This window comes from Pangasianodon hypophthalmus, chromosome 2 (assembly GCF_027358585.1).
Source record: "Pangasianodon hypophthalmus isolate fPanHyp1 chromosome 2, fPanHyp1.pri, whole genome shotgun sequence".
In the NCBI taxonomy this organism is placed as follows: domain Eukaryota; kingdom Metazoa; phylum Chordata; class Actinopteri; order Siluriformes; family Pangasiidae; genus Pangasianodon; species Pangasianodon hypophthalmus.
This window is the reverse complement of record NC_069711.1, coordinates 26,245,505-26,264,475: the sequence shown is the minus strand read 5'-3', so window position 1 is coordinate 26,264,475 and position 18,971 is coordinate 26,245,505. Positions and strand designations below refer to the sequence as shown.

The following is an 18,971-nucleotide window of genomic DNA, read 5'->3' as shown; positions in this document are numbered from 1 at the left end:
AAAACACTGTATGCTGAATAGACAGACTGAAACACACGAGCAAACACAGAAAGCCTTGAGACACACACAGAAATGCAGTACAGTAGGGACAGGTTTCATGTGTTATGATCTTATCTGATCATTTTATGGCATTATGGTGGTGCCTTTATTTGGGCTATCTGAAAATATCATATGGCACATAAATATTCAAATGTTTATAAAATGGTGGAGAACTGTGATTTACTATAACTGGGTTCAATGGCTACACTAATAATTTACTTCATATTGGTAATTTAAGAAATAATGCATGCATTTTTTTTCTTTTTTGAGTCCATTTTGATTTTACAATATCAGCCTTTTTTATGTTACTAAGTTAAAAAAAGTATAGTTGATTATGAGCTAGTGTAGTATACACTGGCTATAGACATTTCCTCTTACTGTCAGTGATGGGCTCCATACAGAAGCCAAGAAGAGCATGCAGAAAGTCCACTATGTTGTTGAGAGAATCCTTGTTGACGTACTCTTTCATGGTCTGCCGGAACTGCACTTTATCTAGCTTGTACAGACTGGTCAGGCAGTTCTGAGCCTATACAATGGAAGTCAAACAGTGTGAACACACAATCCAAATTACTACTACAAATGATGTTAAGGTGCCAGATGCTAAGAAACACAAGTTCCATCTGGATCCATCTGGAGTTTTCTATTTATGCCTTATGAATGTTACAACAAAAACACAATGGCAAAATTTTCATTTGCCTCAAACTGTGTCTGTTCATCTAAGATAAAATTGCATATGTGTATTCTGACACTGTTATATATAAAAATGCACAAAAAGCATACTACTTAGCTAAAATGCTGAACCTAAAATAATTTCATTTCATTTACATATATCGTTTTATTTTTATTTGCCAATTCCCAGCCACCATCCAGCTTTCCCGTATCACATGACAGATGCCAACTGGGGAGGGTGAAGGCTAACGTGTGCTTCCACCAAGGCACATAAAGCCAGCCACTGTATCTTTACGAACTGCTGCTTGACACGTCACAGCACACAATGAACGCACTCTGAGGAAAGCATTAAACACCCTCTTCCACATACATGAGCTCAGAAGTGGCCAAGATTGGTGAGTGTCGCTGTGATTGACAAGGGAGAGAGGAATATCATCCGTCCCACACAGAGAGCATGGCCAAATGCTCTCTTGGATGCCTGGCCATGGACGGCTGTGGCATTGTCAGGGTTCATAATTTAAGTGTTCTTAGTGTTTATATCTTTAACAATTAATTTATGACATTTATATACTAATGGTACACTATATTACCAAAAGTATTCGGTCACCTGCCTTGACTCACATATGAGCTTAAGTGCCATCCCATTCCTAACCCATAGGGTTCAATATGATGTCGGTCCACCTTTTGCAGCTATTACAGCTTCAACTCTTCTGGGAAGGCTGTCCACAAGGTCGAGGAGTGTGTTTATAGGAATTTTTGACCATTCTTCCAAAAGCGCATTGGTGAGGTCACACACTGATGTTGGTCGAGAAGGCCTGGCTCTCAGTCTCCGCTCTAATTCATCCCAAAGGTGTTCTATCGGGTTCAGGTCAGGACTCTGTGCAGGCCAGTCAAGTTCATCCACACCAGACTCTGTCATCCATGTCTTTATGGACCTTGCTTTGTGCACTGGTGCACAGTCATGTTGGAAGAGGAAGGGGCCCGCTCCAAACTGTTCCCACAAGGTTGGGAGCATGGAATTGTCCAAAATGTTTTGGTATCCTGAAGCATTCAAAGTTCCTTTCACTGGAACTAAGGGGCCAAGCCCAACTCCCGAAAAACAACCCCACACCATAATTCCTCCTCCACCAAATTTCACACTCGGCACAATGCGGTCCGAAATGTACCGTTCTCCTGGCAACCTCCAAACCCAGACTCGTCCATCGGATTGCCAGATGGAAAAGCGTGATTCATCACTCCAGAGAACGCATCTCCACTGCTCTAGAGTCCAGTGGCGGTGTGCTTTACACCACTGCATCCGACGCTTTGCATTGCACTTGGTGATGTGTGGCTTGGATGCAGCTGCCCGGCCATGGAAACCCACTCCATGAAGCTCTCTGCATACTGTACTTGGGCTAATCTGAAGGTCACATGAAGTTTGGAGCTCTGTAGCAATTGACTGTGAAGAAAGTCGATGACCTCTTTGCACTATGCGCTTCAGCATCCGCTGACCCCTCTCCGTCAGTTTACGTGGCCTACCACTTCGTGGCTGAGTTGCTGTTGTTCCCAAACTCTTCCATTTTGTTATGATAAAGCTGACAGTTGACTGTGGAATATTTAGGAGCGAGGAAATTTCACGACTGGATTTGTTGCACAGGTGGCATCCTATGACAGTTCCACGCTGGAATTCACTGAGCTCCTGAGAGCGGCCCATTCTTTCACAAATGTTTGTAAAAACAGTCTGCATGCCTAAGTGCTTGATTTTATACACCTGTGGCCAGGCCAAGTGATTAGGACACCTGATTCTGATCATTTGGATGGGTGACCAAATACTTTTGGTAATATAGTGTATTACTTAGGCTAACAATGTCTTTTCAGATGATGGGCGATAGTTTCATTTCTTATTCAAACAGGATCAAATTCTCCTGAAATGTTTGCCAATGTATGTTATAATAGTGATTAGTCTGGAACTAGTCTGGAACCCTGAAGCACTTGAGTTGACTGAAATTTATGGAAGCACTGCTTGAAACTTTAAGCATGTACAGTTTTTAAAAAGCAACAGCTACAGGACCATAGATTATTAAAACAAAGACACTGACCTGCATGCGTAGACGGTCTCCAGAAAGCCCACGATGGCCTTCCCCACAGCCATAGGCACAGCCAAGAGACTTCACAATTTTAATAAGCATAGTTAGAGCTAATCTGTGGGTGCTAAGGGCAGAGTCCTCTTCCTGGGAATATGACATGGAATATAGTATGATAGTACACGTAATATACCATCAGAATCTTACAAGTTTATTATTATTTACTGGCAGTACAGAAATGCTATGCATATGTAAATGCGCATGGCCATTTTCATGGGCATAAAAATCATACTTTCTCTTAACTTTCACTTATTGTCCTACAAAAATCAATTTCAGTTACATACCTTATTGCCTTTGTTGTTTTTAATATCATTTTTACTTCCACTTCCACTCTCTCCTCCACCACCTCCTCCTCCTCCACCATCACCTCCTCCATCACCATCTCCACTCCCTCCACTGGGAACAGCCCCTGTGCCGCCAGCCACACCCCCATGAGCACCGCCTACACTTTGGCTGGCTCCTTCCTTAGAAAGGTCTGCCTCCTTCACCTTGTCCTCTGGTTTGGCAACCTTCTTGGCCATGCTGGGCACAACACCCAGCTGCAGGAGGCACTCGATAATGTTGAGGGCCACATCGCAGATCCGCGAGCTAATGTCATGAGTGAGGATGGCATACACAGCTCTGAGGACAGCCTAGAAATTATAATGAGATTAGAAAAAGGAAACCTCGGGTATAAACTTCCGAAAAGTTGCATATATTTACATTTATCTCATTTGGCTGAGGCTTACAGTCATGGGAAAAAGAAAGTACACTCTCCTTCAATTCTATGTTTTTATTAACCCGGGCCTAAATAACAATTGTGTGGTCCTCACCAACTTCTATAAACAAACAAATAACCTCAGATGATGACAAAAAATACAACAGACTTCAATATCTATTAATTTTCCCCAAAAAGTAAACCAACATTCAGAAACCAGGATTGGAAAAAATAAGTACACCCTTCCTACTCCCACAATCATTAAGAGAGTAATTAGTAGCCAGTTCTTACTAATGACATGCACAGGATTAGTTAATCATCAAGTAACATGACTAACTCTATAAAAGCAGAACTGTTGGCAGTTTTGAGTTCTTATGCACTCAGGTGTGTGTCTATATCAGGCCAAGATGAAAAGAAATCAGCCATGATCTCAGAGAAGCAAGTGTTACTGCTCATCAATCTTGGAATGGTTATAAGGCCATCTCCAAACAATTTCAAATTCACCATTCTACAGTGAGAAGGACTGTTTACAAGTGGAGAGCCTTGAAGAAATTCTCAGCAAATTCAGTCCAAGGTCACACTGTTTAAGGCTCAGAGATATAAAGAAAAACCCAAGAGCTACATTAAATGTTTAATGTGTAAGCACATTAAATGTTATATTCATGGCAGGACTATCAGAACAAGTATGGCTTTCATGGAAAGGTGGCTAGGAAAAAGCCCCCTTTCTCCAAAAAGAATATTGTAGCATGAATTACGTTTGCAAAACTGCATCTGTCCAAACTACAAAAGTTCTGGAACAATATCGTTTGGACTGATGAGAACCAGGTGAATATGTTTGGTCATCATACACAGTATGGCATGGCGAAAACCAAACAAAGCATATGACTACAAACACCCCATACTGCCTGTCAAGCACGGTGGTGGAGGGGTGATGATTTGGGCTTGGTTTGCAGCCACAGGACCTTGGAAAATTGCAGTCATTTAGACAATGAAGAAGTCCATTATATACCAGAATATTCTTGAGACAAATGTGAGGCCATCTGTCCAGCAGCATAAGCTGGTTTGAAATTGGGTCATGCAACAGGACAATGATCCCAAGCACACCAGCAATTTGACATGTGAATGGCCAAAAACCAGGTGTTGGAATTGTCAAGTCAAAGTTCAGACCTAAGCCCCATTGAGATGCTATGACAGGATCTTAAGAGAGCTGTGCATAAATGAATGCCCTCAAACATGAATAAACTGAAGTAATATTGTGTGGGCCAAAATTTCTCCAACACTTTGTGAGAGACTATTTAACTCCTACAGAAAATGTTTACTTCAAGTTATTGTTGCTAAAGGTGATTCTACTGAATTATAGGGTGTACTTATTTTTTCCCACCTGGTATTTGATTGTTGATTTACTTTTTGCAAATATGACCACATATTGAAATCTACTGTTTTATTTTTTTTTTGTCGAGGTTAACTGTTTGTTTATAGAAGTTAGTGAGGACCACAAAATTGTTATTTAGGCCCTGATAAATAAAAACATACAGTTGAAGGAGAGTGTACTTCCCCATGACTGTATATCCAAAGCAACTTACAATTGAGAGGATACAAACTGAGCATATGAGTGTTAAGGGGCTTGCTCAAGGGCACGAAAGTGGCAGTTTGGTGGTGCTGGGGTTTGAACTTACAACCTTCCAATCATTTGCCCCATGCCTACACCAGTATCATCAGTATGATGATTTTTTTTTCCAGATTTTGATCTTATCTTCTGATCACTACTTAGCAATGAATATACTACTGACCTAGGGCATTTATTTTCATTTTATTCCAAAAAAAACTGGACGATAAAGCAAACAATTTTCTGAAAATTCTTCCCCTTACAGAGAGATCCAGCATGCCATTCTTCAGGATAAAGTTGTTGGTTCCCTCAATGCTGTCTCTTTCTTCCAGACATGAGTAGTTGATGCAGGAGTCAGTGAGGCTGCGTGGCAGGTTGGAGCAAGCCAATGGCTCACAGGGCATCTCAGGGATGGGGTTGGGATTGCAGAGCTTCTTAATGTGCTCCGTGAAGAAATCAGTGTAGCCCACATTAAAGGAGGCCACCGTTGTGTTAAAGGTGGCCATAGTGATAGTAGAGATCTGGGAACGGACTGGGAGAAGAGAGAGACAGAGAGAAAGGGAGACAAAGGTTGAGTCAGATAATGGGACATGCTGTTATAGGAAATAATCAGTGACAAAGCGGTGTGATGCTGTTACCACCCCCAAGGTTTTTTAAATAACAGAGCGTCCCATTTTGTGTGTTATTCTTAATGCCACAGCAATTTGTCAATGAATATGATTTTTTATTAATTAAAGATTATGCTTTTGATCTGTTTATAGTTACATTTTTAATGTTGTAGAATGTCCATGAAATAAGTTAGTTCCTGTTATTACGGCAGCTATGAACAGTTGTTCCCTGATCAGGCTCCCTTATTTTTCTCTCTACTGTTAATAATAATAATAAAATGCAGCTTGTTGTGTTATAGTAAAAATGCCAAGCCCTCTATCCTGAAGTTACAGCTTTACCTCTGATTGTTACAAAGCACCAATGGAGATTCCTTCCAAAAATTCTAAATAAATGTCTCCTCACAGTAAGGTTGCCATATCAATTATTACACATTTATAATCAGTTGTATGTAGATTGTCCACCATAGAAACACTAACATATTAGAACTAACACGTTAATATAAAACCAGATCATTTGCTTTGGAACTACTGTTACAGCCGTGCTGTACCAGATAATTAATCAACGCTTTCTGACCAATTACACTTGAGCATTTTACAGTGCTGTGGTATAAAATAACAACAATTCAGTATAAACTACATGTCACGTATTCCCCCTTGTGCTGAGCACTGCATGCTGCAGCTCTCAGCGCGCATCACAGTTCTCAGCTCTATGGTGCCTACTTCTGTGTTGTCAAGTGTTTGTTTACGTTCCCATGTGCATTTTGTTTTGGTTCATGTCTTGTCATTGGTTGCCTTCCTAGTGTGTCTTGATTACTTTCACCTGTTTTCAGCTTGCTCCTTGATTAGTCTTTGTATTTAAGCCCACATGTTTCTTTGTTCATGGCGGCAAGTATACACTCAGTGTCACGTACCTGTTGATACCAAGCCTTATGTTTTCTAGTAATGGTGTTTATAGTTATGACTACATTTCTGGTTCCTGGTTTATGTCTTTGTCTTTTGCCCAAGTAACTCTGTTTACATATCTCCTGACTTCTGCCTGTTTCCTGATTCTGATTCTGCTCTACATTTTGGATTTGCTTGCCTGTGTTAAAATAAAGGATCTTAATCTGCAACTGTCTCTGTCTTCGCAGCCTGACAGAATGCGTGGAGGCAGCAAGTAAACAGAATTGGTGAAACGTCAGGATCACGATGTTTGACTTCACGCAATTTCCACAATGTCAGCTCGTGGACACCCCAGCTCCCTACGAGGATACTGAACTCCCCACTGAAAGATTCCTGCTTTATGCTGCATTGGCTCTCAGCGCATTGCAGCTTTCAGCTCTACAGCACCTACTTCCGTGTTGTCAAGTGTTTGTTTTGCTATGTGCATTTTGTTCATGTCTTGTCTCCTCCCATGTCTTGTTATTAGTTGTCTCCCTAGTGTGCCATGATTACTTTCACCTGTTTTCAGTTTGCCCTTTCTTTAGTCTTTGTATTTAAGCCCTTGTGTATCTTTGTTCATGGTGAAGTATATGCTTAGTGTCACGCACCTGTTAATACCAAGCCTTACATGTAAGTTCTCTAGTAATTGTATTTATAGTTATGACTAAGTATCTGGTTCCTGGTTTATGTCTTTGGCTTTTGCCCAAGTAACTCTGTTTGCATATAGCCTGTCTTCGGCCTGTTTCCTGATTCTGTTCTATGTTTTGGATTTAAAAAAAAAATTTGTTTTGTCTGTATGCTTCTCTTACTATACTACCTCCTCAACAGAGGTTTTAGACTGCTGGTATTCTTAGTCTGTGACCTAGAGAACCAGTATCAGGATACATTTATTGATAGAGACTTCAAAGCACTTTTGTAAGTCGCTCTGGATAAGGGTGTCTGCCAAATGCCATAAATGTAAATGTGTTAAAATTAAGGATCTTAACCTGTAACTGTCTCTGTCTCCACCGCCTGAAACTGTAGTGGACACTGAAAAATAGATAAATCATTTTGACACCACTGGGTAATGGATGCCTTACCACCCTCTTTGATGGTGTTATCACTGTGACTGTTGGAGTGGTCAGGCAGGTTGTGGTGGGAATGAGAGTGTTTTACTCCGAGACTGTCCACATCCGCTGCTGTGTCTGTGCTGCCACGACGAGTCAACTTCCCTGCCAGACAAAAAATCAACATACACATTTAACATAGTTCAACATGTATTATTATGTAATGTTTGATAATATTATCAAAAAAAAATGTAAAAATAGTAAAGATATCACAGAATGACACTGTGCCTCAATTTTATCCCTGTAAAGCCAAAGTAAGAATGACGAAAGGGGTGGTATTAATCTACACTTCTCTTGAAGCAGTGGACACCTTATATGCTGTTATCAGCATTAATGCATTTTGCCCCAAACTACCAGAACTGATCTAACAAGAGAATGTATGTATAAGCCTAGACTTTACACTTCAGCTAGTTTTCAGTATTACTCAAGTATTACTCACACCGACTTTTAATGTTTAAATTTTTGTTACTTCTCTCATAAATAAGAATATTTTTTCTAACATCAATTAAATGCGCTACTAGTGTTACCCATGATACTGGAGGGCCAGCCACCTCGCTCCAGGGGCCGCCGGTCATCACCCAATCCAGAGAAGCTCCCGAATGAGAAGGTGCTACGTGTAGGTGACACATCCAAGTGGTCCTCGTGCATGAGGAAAGGTACCCCCATACGCCGTTGTCTCTTCTTCCCCGTGTGGTGGAAAGGAATAGAGCCTTTTCTCTCCCTGTCCTCCCTGCGGTTCTTAAACTAAAGGTAAACAAAAGCCTTATGCTGGTAAGGTAGAATGCTTTCTCAACCTATTAATGTGTATTAAGATCCTGGAACCAACAAACCTTTTTGAAAATGTTCATGCCCATGTCTGTAGAGAGGTCTGGGATGGCTTGTCTTCTGAGGTTGGTAAAGGATATTTTGGAGAAGGTCTCTGAGCTCAGAGACCTCCCCTCCTCATTACACTTCAAGGTCATGTCCTTATAACAGAGAAAGCATCATGTCATTTCATACACAATTAACAATCATGGAATATCAGAGTCCAGAAAAATTAAATCTCTTCAACTGCTGCAAGAAAACATCTGTGGACCCTTTGGAATCAAATGCATTTGTCTCCTAAAATGTGGTCTGATTTTCATTCAAGTCATACTGACAGATAAGCATTCTGTTTAAACCAGTAACACAAAAAATTTACTTTATTAGTCTTTATTAGTCTTTACAGTCTAGAATGTGAACCCTTGTATTTAATAACCGGTAGATCACCAAATGTTTTCTGCTGATAAGACCTGCACAATATTTCCACGTTCAAAACTGTTTCATTTCGTCAGATTTTCTGTGATTCCCTGAACAGCCATCTTCAGGCTATGCCAGAGCATCTCAACTACATTAAGCTGTGGACTGATTTGGCCTTTCCAAAACAGATTTTTTTTTCTTGTAAACCATACTGTCTTGTTGAATCAGTTAACTTCAATTTGCACTGAGATTGCTACCATGAAATTCTCCTGGAAAACTGCAATCTATTTGGGCCCAGATGCTACCTCCACTATGTTACAAAGTTGGGACACAGCTGTGACACTATATTGGTGTAAATTTTGTATCAATACAGAGTATCGTGTCAGTATCTAAAATTCTTAAATCTATGTGAAAGGATAAAAAAACTGCTGAGAAAAAAATGTAGAGCTGAAATGCCTGGAGGAAATCAGAGAAGACTACTTCTAATGGCTAAACAGATCCGAATAACAAGTCCACTTTAATAATATTCTAGTAGTTTCTTTAACTAAATAATTATTTGATATTAATTGATAATATTTTAATAATTTATATTTACTGGCATACATACACAGGCATACATATGTATACATGCATGTGATGCACTGTGACATTGATTCATATAATTGTGTCATATAAGTCCATCCCCTAGTCCACATGTAACATGTTTGCAGTGTAATCTACCTGTGTTTTATGTGTGTTGACTAGAGATGGCGTTGCAGCCACCATGGAGCTGCTCCGTGGTCGAGGCAGGGGTGCTGAGGGGGGTTCCGGTGGCCGCTCAGGCTTCTCTTGTAGAATCTGTCTAAGCCGCTGCAGGTAGAAGATAAGTGCCCAGTGCACACCCTCCTCTGTCCAGTGAGGCTGAAGCAAGCAGCGTAGCACAGCCACATCAAAGTAGGTGGCATAGCGTGCCCGCTGGCACACAGAGATAGCTCCAGGTGCTGACAACCTATTACAAAGAGCAAGAGATGTTTTTATTTATCATGGCCTAAATATAAATTGTGTGATCCTCACCAAGTTCTAAAAATAAACAAATAACCTCAGGTGACAACAAAAAAACACAACAGATTTCAATATGTAGTCTTTTTTTCCCCAAAAAGTAAACCAACATTCAGAAAGCAGGTGGGAAAATGTAACTACACCCTACCTACTTCCACAAGCATTACGAGAGTAATCAGCAGCCAGGTATTGCAAATGAAATGCACAAGTTTAGTTAATCATAAAGAAGTGTGTCTACCTCTATAAATGCAGAACTTTTTGCAGTTCGGTGTTCTGGAGCACTCAGGTGTGTGCCTACTTCAGGCCAAGAAGAAAGGACACGAGCCATGACCTCAGAGAAGCAAGTGTTACTGGTCATCAATCTGGGAAGGGTTATAAGGCCATCTCCAAACAATTTCAAATTCACCATTCTACAGTGAGAAGGATTGTTTACAAATGGAGAGCCTTCAAGAAAGTTGCTATTCTTCCCAGGACTCCCAACAAATTCAGTCCAAGGTCACACCGTTTAATGTTCAGAGATACAAAGCAAAAAACCCAGAAGTTACATAATGTGACGTACAGGCTTATATAAGAACATTAAATGTTTATGCTCATGACAGCACAATCTGAAAAAGACTGAACAGTGGTAGGGGGCTACCTACTCACTACAGTTGTAAAGAGTGCTTATTTGAGTTACTGTATCCTTCCTGGCTGCTCAAACCAATCTAGCCATTTTCCTCTGATCTCTCTTATCAACAAGGCATTTCCACCTACAGAACTACAGCTCACTCAATGTTTTTGTTTTTTTGCACCATTCTGTGTAAACGCTAGAGACTGTTGTGTTTGAAAATCCAAGGAGATCAGCAGTTTCGACCCATCCGGTACCAACAACCAAGCCATGTCACAGAGATCACATTTTTCCCCATTCTGATGTTTGATGTGAACATTAAGAATTAACTCTTGACCTGTATCTGCATGATTTTATGCACTGTGCTGCTGCCACATAATTGGCTGATGATTGGCTCACTGCATAAATGAGCAGGTGTACACGTGTTCCTATTAAAGTGACTGGTGAGTGTATCTACATTCAGGTTGGTTTGACATGAAAAAAATGTAACATGAAAGGGGTAAAAATACTCTATATGAAATCAAAATGTGAATTTTTTGCAACTAATAACTGAGGTGAATATATGATATTTAGCGTATTTGAAGATTATTTTACATATCATTTGCCACAGTGGCACTTCAGGTCCCTGGTTGAAACTTGACCGTGGTTTACTGTCTGGGTGGAGTTTTGCATGCTTTCCCAGTGTCTGTGTGGGTTTCCTCTGGGTTCTTCAGTTTTCTCCCACCTTCCAAAAACATACCAGTAGGTAGACAGGCTACCCTAAATTGCCCTACATGTCAATATGTCAATGCATAGTGCCCCTATACATAAAAAAATATACTGATGTGCCATTCAGTGTGTGTTCCTGCCTCACACACAGTGTTCCTGGGATATACTCTTGATCCACTGTGACTCTGGCCAGGGGCTACTAGAGATGAAAGAATGAATTTTACATATCTACACATATAGATGAGTGACAAATTTGAAAAAAGCTTGATGTTTTTTGCTATGATAGGCATTTTGCTGACCCCTTAGAGGGAAGGGGCACTATAAATCAATATGAAGTTTTTCTGACTGATCATCCTATGACAAGACATTTCTATCCTGATAGGAGTGGTATCTTCCAGGATGACTCCGCCCCCATCCACAAAGCACGAGGGCTCACTGAATAGTTTGTTGAAGATGAAAATTATATAAATTATACGCTATGGCTTTCACAATCATCAAATCTCAACCCAACTAACACCAATGGGAGTTTTTGGAGCAGCCCTCTACCTCCATCATCAAATCATCAACTGAGGAGAATGTCTTTTGGAAGAATTGCTCCGTCATTCCAGTACAGTTATGGAGACTTGTAGAATCTAGGCCAATGCACACTGAAGCTATTTTGGTGACTTGTAGTTACCCAACACCTTACAAAGACACTTTATGTTGGTGTTTCCTTTAATTTGTCACTCTTCACTAGTAAACCAAACACTACATTTCCTATGGGAAGTCAATTACGGTATCTACTTTGATCACATCAGAAGTCATTTTACAACAATCGATTAGAGATAGATTTATTTCAGCTTTAATTCACTATATCAGAATTCCAGTGGGTCAGAAGTTTACACACAACAAGACACTCTCTTTAAACAGTTTGGAAGATTCCAGAAATTGATGTAATGACATTTAGAAGCTTCTGATTGGCCAATTGTCATAATTAGGAGTTAATTGGGAGCGTACCTGTAGCTGTATAAGGTCCTGCCTTTAGAGCCAGTGATTTTTTTTGCCCTTGATACCATGGAAAAATCCAAGCAACTCAGCTAAGACTTCAGAAAAAAAATGTAGACCTCCACAAGCCTGATTCCTCCTTAGGAGCAATTCCTAACAACTGCAGATACCACAAGCATCTGTACAAACAACTGTATGCAAATATAAAAATCTGGGTCCAGACACAGACACTGCATTTTTCAGAAAGGAGGCACAAATTAACTCCCAGAGATGAATGAATTTAGGTCCAAAAGGTTCAACTGAACCCCAAGACAACAACAACAAAAGAACTGGAGAAGGAGTCGTAGGCATCAGATACTAAATATATACATCCACCATTAAGAGAATGATACTTCACTATGTCCTGAAAGGCTGTTCTCCAAGGAAGAAGCCCCTATTCCAAGACTGGCATAAAAAGCCAGACTGTTTGCAGGTGATCACCAGGATGAAGACCTAGCCTTTTGGAGGACAAACATTCAACTGTTTGGCCATAATGATCAGTGCTATGTATGGAGGAAATAGAGTGAGGCTTTTAATCTGAAGAACACCATCCCAACTGTGAAGCATGGGGTGGCAGCATCATGTTGTTGAGGTGTTTTGCTGGAAAAGGGACTGGTGCACTAAAAGTAAAAATAGACAGCATCACGATGAAGGAGGATTATCTTATAATACTGAAGCAACACTTCAAAGACAATAGCGAGAAAGTTAAAAATTGTTCACAATTGGTCTTCCAGAGAGAATATGATCCTAAGCACACATCTGAAGTTGTAAAAAAATGGCTTAAAGACAACAAATTGAAAGAACTGGAGGCCATCACAAAACCCTGACCTGAATCCAGAGAAAATTTGTGGATTGAACTGAAAAATCATGCCCAAGCAAGTAGGCCCACACAGAACACCACAGCAGTTCTGTCAGGAGGAATAGGCAAAATATCTGGCAAGGTATTGTGAGAAGCTTGTGGAAGACTACCCCAAGTGTTTAATTCAGGTTCAAGCAATTAAAAGGCTTGAATCTGAATTAAACACTTACACCAAATACTAACAAACTGTATGTAAACTTTTGACCAAATGAAAATCTGATATGGTAAATAAAAGCTGAAATAAATCTGTCTCTTGTCAAATATTGTGAAATTCCCTCTTATTGAAATAAAGTAGATTAGAAGACAATTAATTACTAATTGACTTAACACAGGCAATGGATGATAACATGAAATGCGTGAAACATTGAGTTTGAATGTCTTTAGCCTAGGTGTATGCAAATTTTTGGTTTCCACTGTACATATTTTATTTCTAGCTCAATCTGTGTGTGTTTGTTTGTATGTTTCCCTATGAATGTAAGAATGCTCACTTCTTCTGAGTGAGGCCTCGATCACATGGCTGCTGTGAGGTGCCTCCTCTCTCCACCGAGTTGCCACGGCGACAGCTCTGGCCCTTCACTGAAGTGGAGGAGGAGTCAGACTGAGCAGATTCACATACCACCTGGAGAGGAGAGGAAATCAGATTACATGACCCAGGCAGTGAGAAATCACATTAATGCAGGAAAAAAGCTCTCAGGGAATTGTGAGGCCTCGAGGGCTATATAATAATAAACACAACCATCAGATCAATCACTCAGTAATTTCCTAACTATCCTGCGTCCTGTTTAGTTTAATGAATATGTGCTTGTTCCTATTTGAAGTAAGTGCTGGGTATGAAATAGGTATGAAAAGTAGCTGGTTCCTATTTTGTTCATATGTAAATAAAATATACCCCAATCCTAGACTTTTATCAAGAGATGTTTAAGTACTTACCGTGGAGCAAGGGTTGCTGGGAGCACAGAGACTACACTGGTTATTTACCAGAGAGTTCCTCTTTGCTGTGGAGAATATTTTAAAGAGAATGCTGGTCAAAAGTTTTTTATATAACATTTTTTATAAAAGTGTTGTGCCTGAAATTTCCTTTCAAGGCAAATATGAATAATATGAAAAATGGGAGGGTTCAAACAAATGTTCTATATGCCATATTCTAGGCTGTTTATCATATCTAGATGTAAATATCAGGAAATGAAAGCTATCTATCATCTCATACTCTTCAATGTATAGCAAAAACAAAAGAATTGGCCTTGACATTCCAATACTATATATGATTTTAAGAAGTAGTTTAAGTAGTATAAATCCACATTTTATTTTGAAGTTTTAATTGATCGGAATAATGTTTATGTAGATAAGCCCTGTGAAAATCAACAAAATTTAATCTAGTTTCTCTGTGAAAGGAAGAGAAGTTGCTTTGGTATAATTTTTTACCTTTGGGATAACATATTATTTAGTTATACTCAAATCTCACCAGTAACAATGTTGCGCATGGACTTGATGAGGGCAGAGAAGGCAGGCACATCAGGCTGACGATGCTCCCACATTGGCTGCCAAATGGCAAGGCCACTAGCCAATCGAAATGTAAGATCAGACTCCTGGCCAATACAAAGTGTTAGGTTTAAATGTGTTGCATATTAGCCTGAATATGGCCTACATACATCATACACCACTACTGCTTTGTACTGTTTGGTGATATTCTTGCTTAAGGACACCTGATTCAACTCACCAAATTATGCTGGACTGACAAAACTGGAGTTGGGCACTCCAGACATATATGGTGTACTGAATTAAGACATACAGTAGGTAAATATAATAAATGACAGAAATATGCAAAGGAACAGAACAGACCTTAATGCGGTTGACAAGAGGAGCAAAGAGAAAAACGAACAGCTCTACAGTGGCCATGTTCTTGTGGTAAAGTTTGGCTCGGGCGTACTCATTCTCTTCTGGAGTACTGCCATTGCGTTCCTGATGGCTTTGGTTACTCAAAGGCTGGAAGAAGGCACTGCTGCTGCCACTGCTGCCTCCCCCAGACCACCCATGTCCCTGGTCCTGGTGGCACTCCTGAGCTGCCTCCAGCAGCATCCAGTGAAGAGTGTGGAGTAGCTTGGTCTCGGCAACACCAAGTTTATCCTGGTGCCCTGGTCGAGGCAGTGCTAAAGGTTAAAATGCAGCTTCAAGCAATGGCATGCAAAAATAATAAATAAATAAATACATTTATTTATTTAAACAACAAAAAAAGAAGCCCAATCTGAAGCATTATGTAGCCCTTTTAAAATGACAAATGGTTGTATTTTCTTCACCATTTTTCATGACAGTATTAAACTATGTTAAAGTATCTTTAATGCTATAAATGCTGTAATCCAGGGGCCTCGTATAAAATAATATCTAGATTTAACATTAAAACAAAGCATACAAAAAAGTTTTAAAAGCATAAACACCCAAAAGATTTATAAAACTGTGCATGTGTGCATAAATGAACATGTAATTAAATTCCCCATACTGACTGTTCCATTTAAGACACAACAGCAGTAAGGAATACAATCAAAAAGAAGAATTTCACGAACTGTTACTGACTGATCGAGTGGAATTCAAGAAATATATGTATCTGAGTGTTTGAGATATGACATTAGTAATAAAAACTGACAATTGTGCAGTACTCAAAATAAAAAGGAATAGTTGAACATCAAAGTTTATGTTAAACACACCTGTAACAGGCTGTGTGTGTCATAGTAAGCAGTTTTAGGCTATGGGTTCTTACCTAGCTTGTTGCGGTTGGAGAGGAGGATGGCAGTGCAGTGGAGAACATGAGGCAGAGCGGCCTGCACCAGCTCCCAGCGCATGATGCTCTGGATGGCCTCGGTGAGAGCTGGAGAAAGCCCATGGAGCTTATTCTCCACCAGCACCCTCTCAAAAGACTACAAGAGGAACACAAAATAGGGCACTACTTATTATTCCTTAAAAATGACCATGTATTCCTTACAAATCAAGTGTATTATGTGTGCTGATGTCACTTCATTTTGCTAGGTTTTATGCTATGATTAGCTAGCCTCACAAAGTATACATTCTGGCCAAGACTTGTTAAGGCCTTTAATAAAACCTAGCATAAGGTGCATGTACAGCCTCGCCTTCCGCTTTGGCTCTGTCTCTGACAAAGTGCTCCTGCCACGTTTGAGACAGAGGGATTCATGGATAGCTCCAAATAACAATGTATTTTGGCACAAAACCTGCAGGTCTCTGTTAGTAAGAGAAAGGAAGAAAAATTTCTCCTTCCAGCACGACAACAACCCAAAGCACAAATCCAAGTCAACAGGGATGGAACAGCTTCAGAAAAAGTAGATCAACATTTTGGAAAGGCCCAGTGAGAGTCTATGTCTAAATCCTATCGCAAAGCTGTGGAATGACTTGAAGAGGACTGTGCACAGGAGATGCCATTGCAATTTGATAGCAATCTGGAGCATTTTTGCAAGGAAGAGTGGAATAAAACTGCCAAATCAAGATGTGCTAAGTTGGTAGACTTAAAAAAAAACAAAAAAACAAAAAACTGAGTGCTGTATTACAAGCAAAAGGTGCAAAAGGGTGTGAACACCTATGCAACCATGTTATTGTACGTTTTTTTTCTTTTTTCTATAAATGTTTCTATTTGTTTTTCACTTGAATTGTGTTGGTTGCTATATCACATTAAAGGTGGAGAAAGGTCAGACATGATTTATCTTGGTTACATTTTCTACACCATGAAAACCTGAGATTTTACCAGGGATGTGTAGACTTCTTATATCCCCTGTATATGGTGTGGTCAGGTGGTCAGCAGGCTTTACGATTCTACATACATCCTGTACAGTATATCAAGAGCCCTTTGCATTCACTGCCATTGTTTCATATCCAATTTATTTTGTGCGTCTTTTAAAAAGCGCAATATCAAACAGCAGCCTGCGCACAGACTAAGGCCACGTGACCAGTCACGTGACCGTGGCAGAAGCCTCAGGTGTAATAAGCGGTGAAGGAGGATGGGTGAGGGGAGCAAGCAGCACAGAGGAACACTGAGTACTCACCACGCAGGATGCTTCATACTGCTTCCCTAACTTCGGTCGCAAAAACGCGCTGAAAAGAATGCGAATAAAGAACCAGGTGTTGACAGACATCAGAGAACTGCTTAGTTATTAGCTTACATATATTATGTTATTGTTAGTGAACAATCTGACGCAAAACAACAAGACAGCCTGAGGCCAATGAGCACGACTTATATGATACCCTTAATATATGTGTGTGTGTGTGTGTATGTATATATATGTGTATATATATATATGTAAAAGCTATATGTATACACACATACATACATACATTACATAAAATAAATACAATAATACATAGTAATACATGTATTTAAATAAATACAATAATACATAGTTAAATACACAGCCCATTTTATCACACATGGATTGTGAAAGATGGCATTAAACCAGTAAAACGCTTGGAAGTGAATATTGAGACCTAGCAGAATGACTAGGAGAGAAAAAAAAAAAAAGACAAATCTCGCATCTGCCTCAATAAGCGACCACAGATAAATGGCTTTAGCCTATAATTATATTTCGATTTTTGCCTAAAAACATGTGATTCCTTGTCACGGCTAAAATCCCCAACCTGGTCTGTCTCCACAGGAAGGTCTGGATGGGAAACGGTATTCCTCCGCAGCTCTCCTGCTCGCTGTCTTCCAAGCTCTTCCTCTTCACCATCTTCCGGGAGACTGACGGCCGGACTGCGGCAGACGGTCAGCTCAGAGGCGTCCTGCTCACGGACATGAAGATAATACTGTCTGTGTATCGGAAAATCCCCGCAGGTAAAGATTTCTACTGGGTTCTGAACCCCGTCGGCTCTTCAGGGCAGCGATATGCAGTCAGTGGCTCACCTATCATTTACACACGCAGCACACTGTAGGATATCAGCGGAAACCAGCAGCCCACATCCGGGCTAAAGACACTGAAAGGTAGGCGACCTAAGCAGACCACATCTGGATCCTTTCAGCCTATCCTGTAAAAATATCAAATCAGTTACCAGTGAAAATCTCGTGTGCATTAATGCACTCTCAGAAAAAAAAAAAAGATATTTTCTTGTCACTGAGCTGGTAGCAACTCTCAGCTTTTGTACCTTTAATTTACTCACCTTAAGCACCTTTTGGAGTAATATTTTAAAGGTACACTTCATTAGTACTCTTGCTCTTTTGTATTATAAGTACAATACATTTTTTTTTAAATTTTATATATATATATATATATATATATATATATATATATATATACACACACACATATATATTTATTTTCCATAAATTAGGTCAATTGTTTTAATTATAAATCACACATTTTAGTGTGTGTACTTTACAGAAATTTATTTTTGTGTTCATGACTTCACATTATAAATAAATAAATACACAACTTTTATGTAATGGGTCAAAATCGACCCATATACAGTATTTGGCCAAAAGTATGTGGACACCTGACAACCACACCCCCACCCAGCATTAGTGTGGTCAGGCACTGATGTTGGTGAGAAGGTCTGGGGTTGCAGTTGGTGTTCCAGTTCATTCCAAAGGTGTTCAGTGGGTTGAGGTCCTTATTCTTTCTTAAAACAAATGTGAGCCAGTGTCATTGTCTCTGGTAGGTGGTGCATAGACTCAAAACTATGATTATATACTTGAACAGGAACTTTGCTTTTAAATGCTTAAAACCATTCCACCTGGAACCCATCTAGGCAAGGAGAC

The 18,971-nt window shown here is 39.9% G+C and overlaps 1 protein-coding gene across 8 annotated transcripts in view; it reads right to left on the bottom strand.

The window, feature by feature from the left end:
• LOC113538326 (protein unc-80 homolog) overlaps positions 1-18,340 on the bottom strand; it is a 71,472-nt gene extending 53,132 nt beyond the window's left edge. For 5 of the 8 annotated variants that reach the window (XM_026933291.3, XM_026933295.3, XM_026933293.3 and 2 more), the window contains exons 1-15: positions 17,855-18,338; positions 17,266-17,314; positions 15,975-16,131; positions 15,062-15,354; positions 14,685-14,808; positions 14,153-14,217; positions 13,711-13,841; positions 9,708-9,975; positions 8,600-8,734; positions 8,297-8,513; positions 7,743-7,874; positions 5,398-5,666; positions 3,116-3,463; positions 2,787-2,918; positions 418-565 (exon numbers count right to left, since the gene is read on the bottom strand). In XM_026933291.3, the coding sequence (XP_026789092.3) occupies positions 418-565; positions 2,787-2,918; positions 3,116-3,463; positions 5,398-5,666; positions 7,743-7,874; positions 8,297-8,513; positions 8,600-8,734; positions 9,708-9,975; positions 13,711-13,841; positions 14,153-14,217; positions 14,685-14,808; positions 15,062-15,354; positions 15,975-16,131; positions 17,266-17,314; positions 17,855-17,946 (2,560 nt within the window). In that variant the 5' untranslated portion in view covers positions 17,947-18,338. Of the gene's footprint in view, positions 1-417; positions 566-2,786; positions 2,919-3,115; positions 3,464-5,397; positions 5,667-7,742; positions 7,875-8,296; positions 8,514-8,599; positions 8,735-9,707; positions 9,976-13,710; positions 13,842-14,152; positions 14,218-14,684; positions 14,809-15,061; positions 15,355-15,974; positions 16,132-17,265; positions 17,315-17,854 lie in introns of all 8 variants that reach the window. The other 3 variants (XM_026933292.3, XM_034313427.2, XM_034313435.2) reach the window with 2 other exon arrangements.
• Positions 18,341-18,971: the final 631 nt, after the last annotated feature.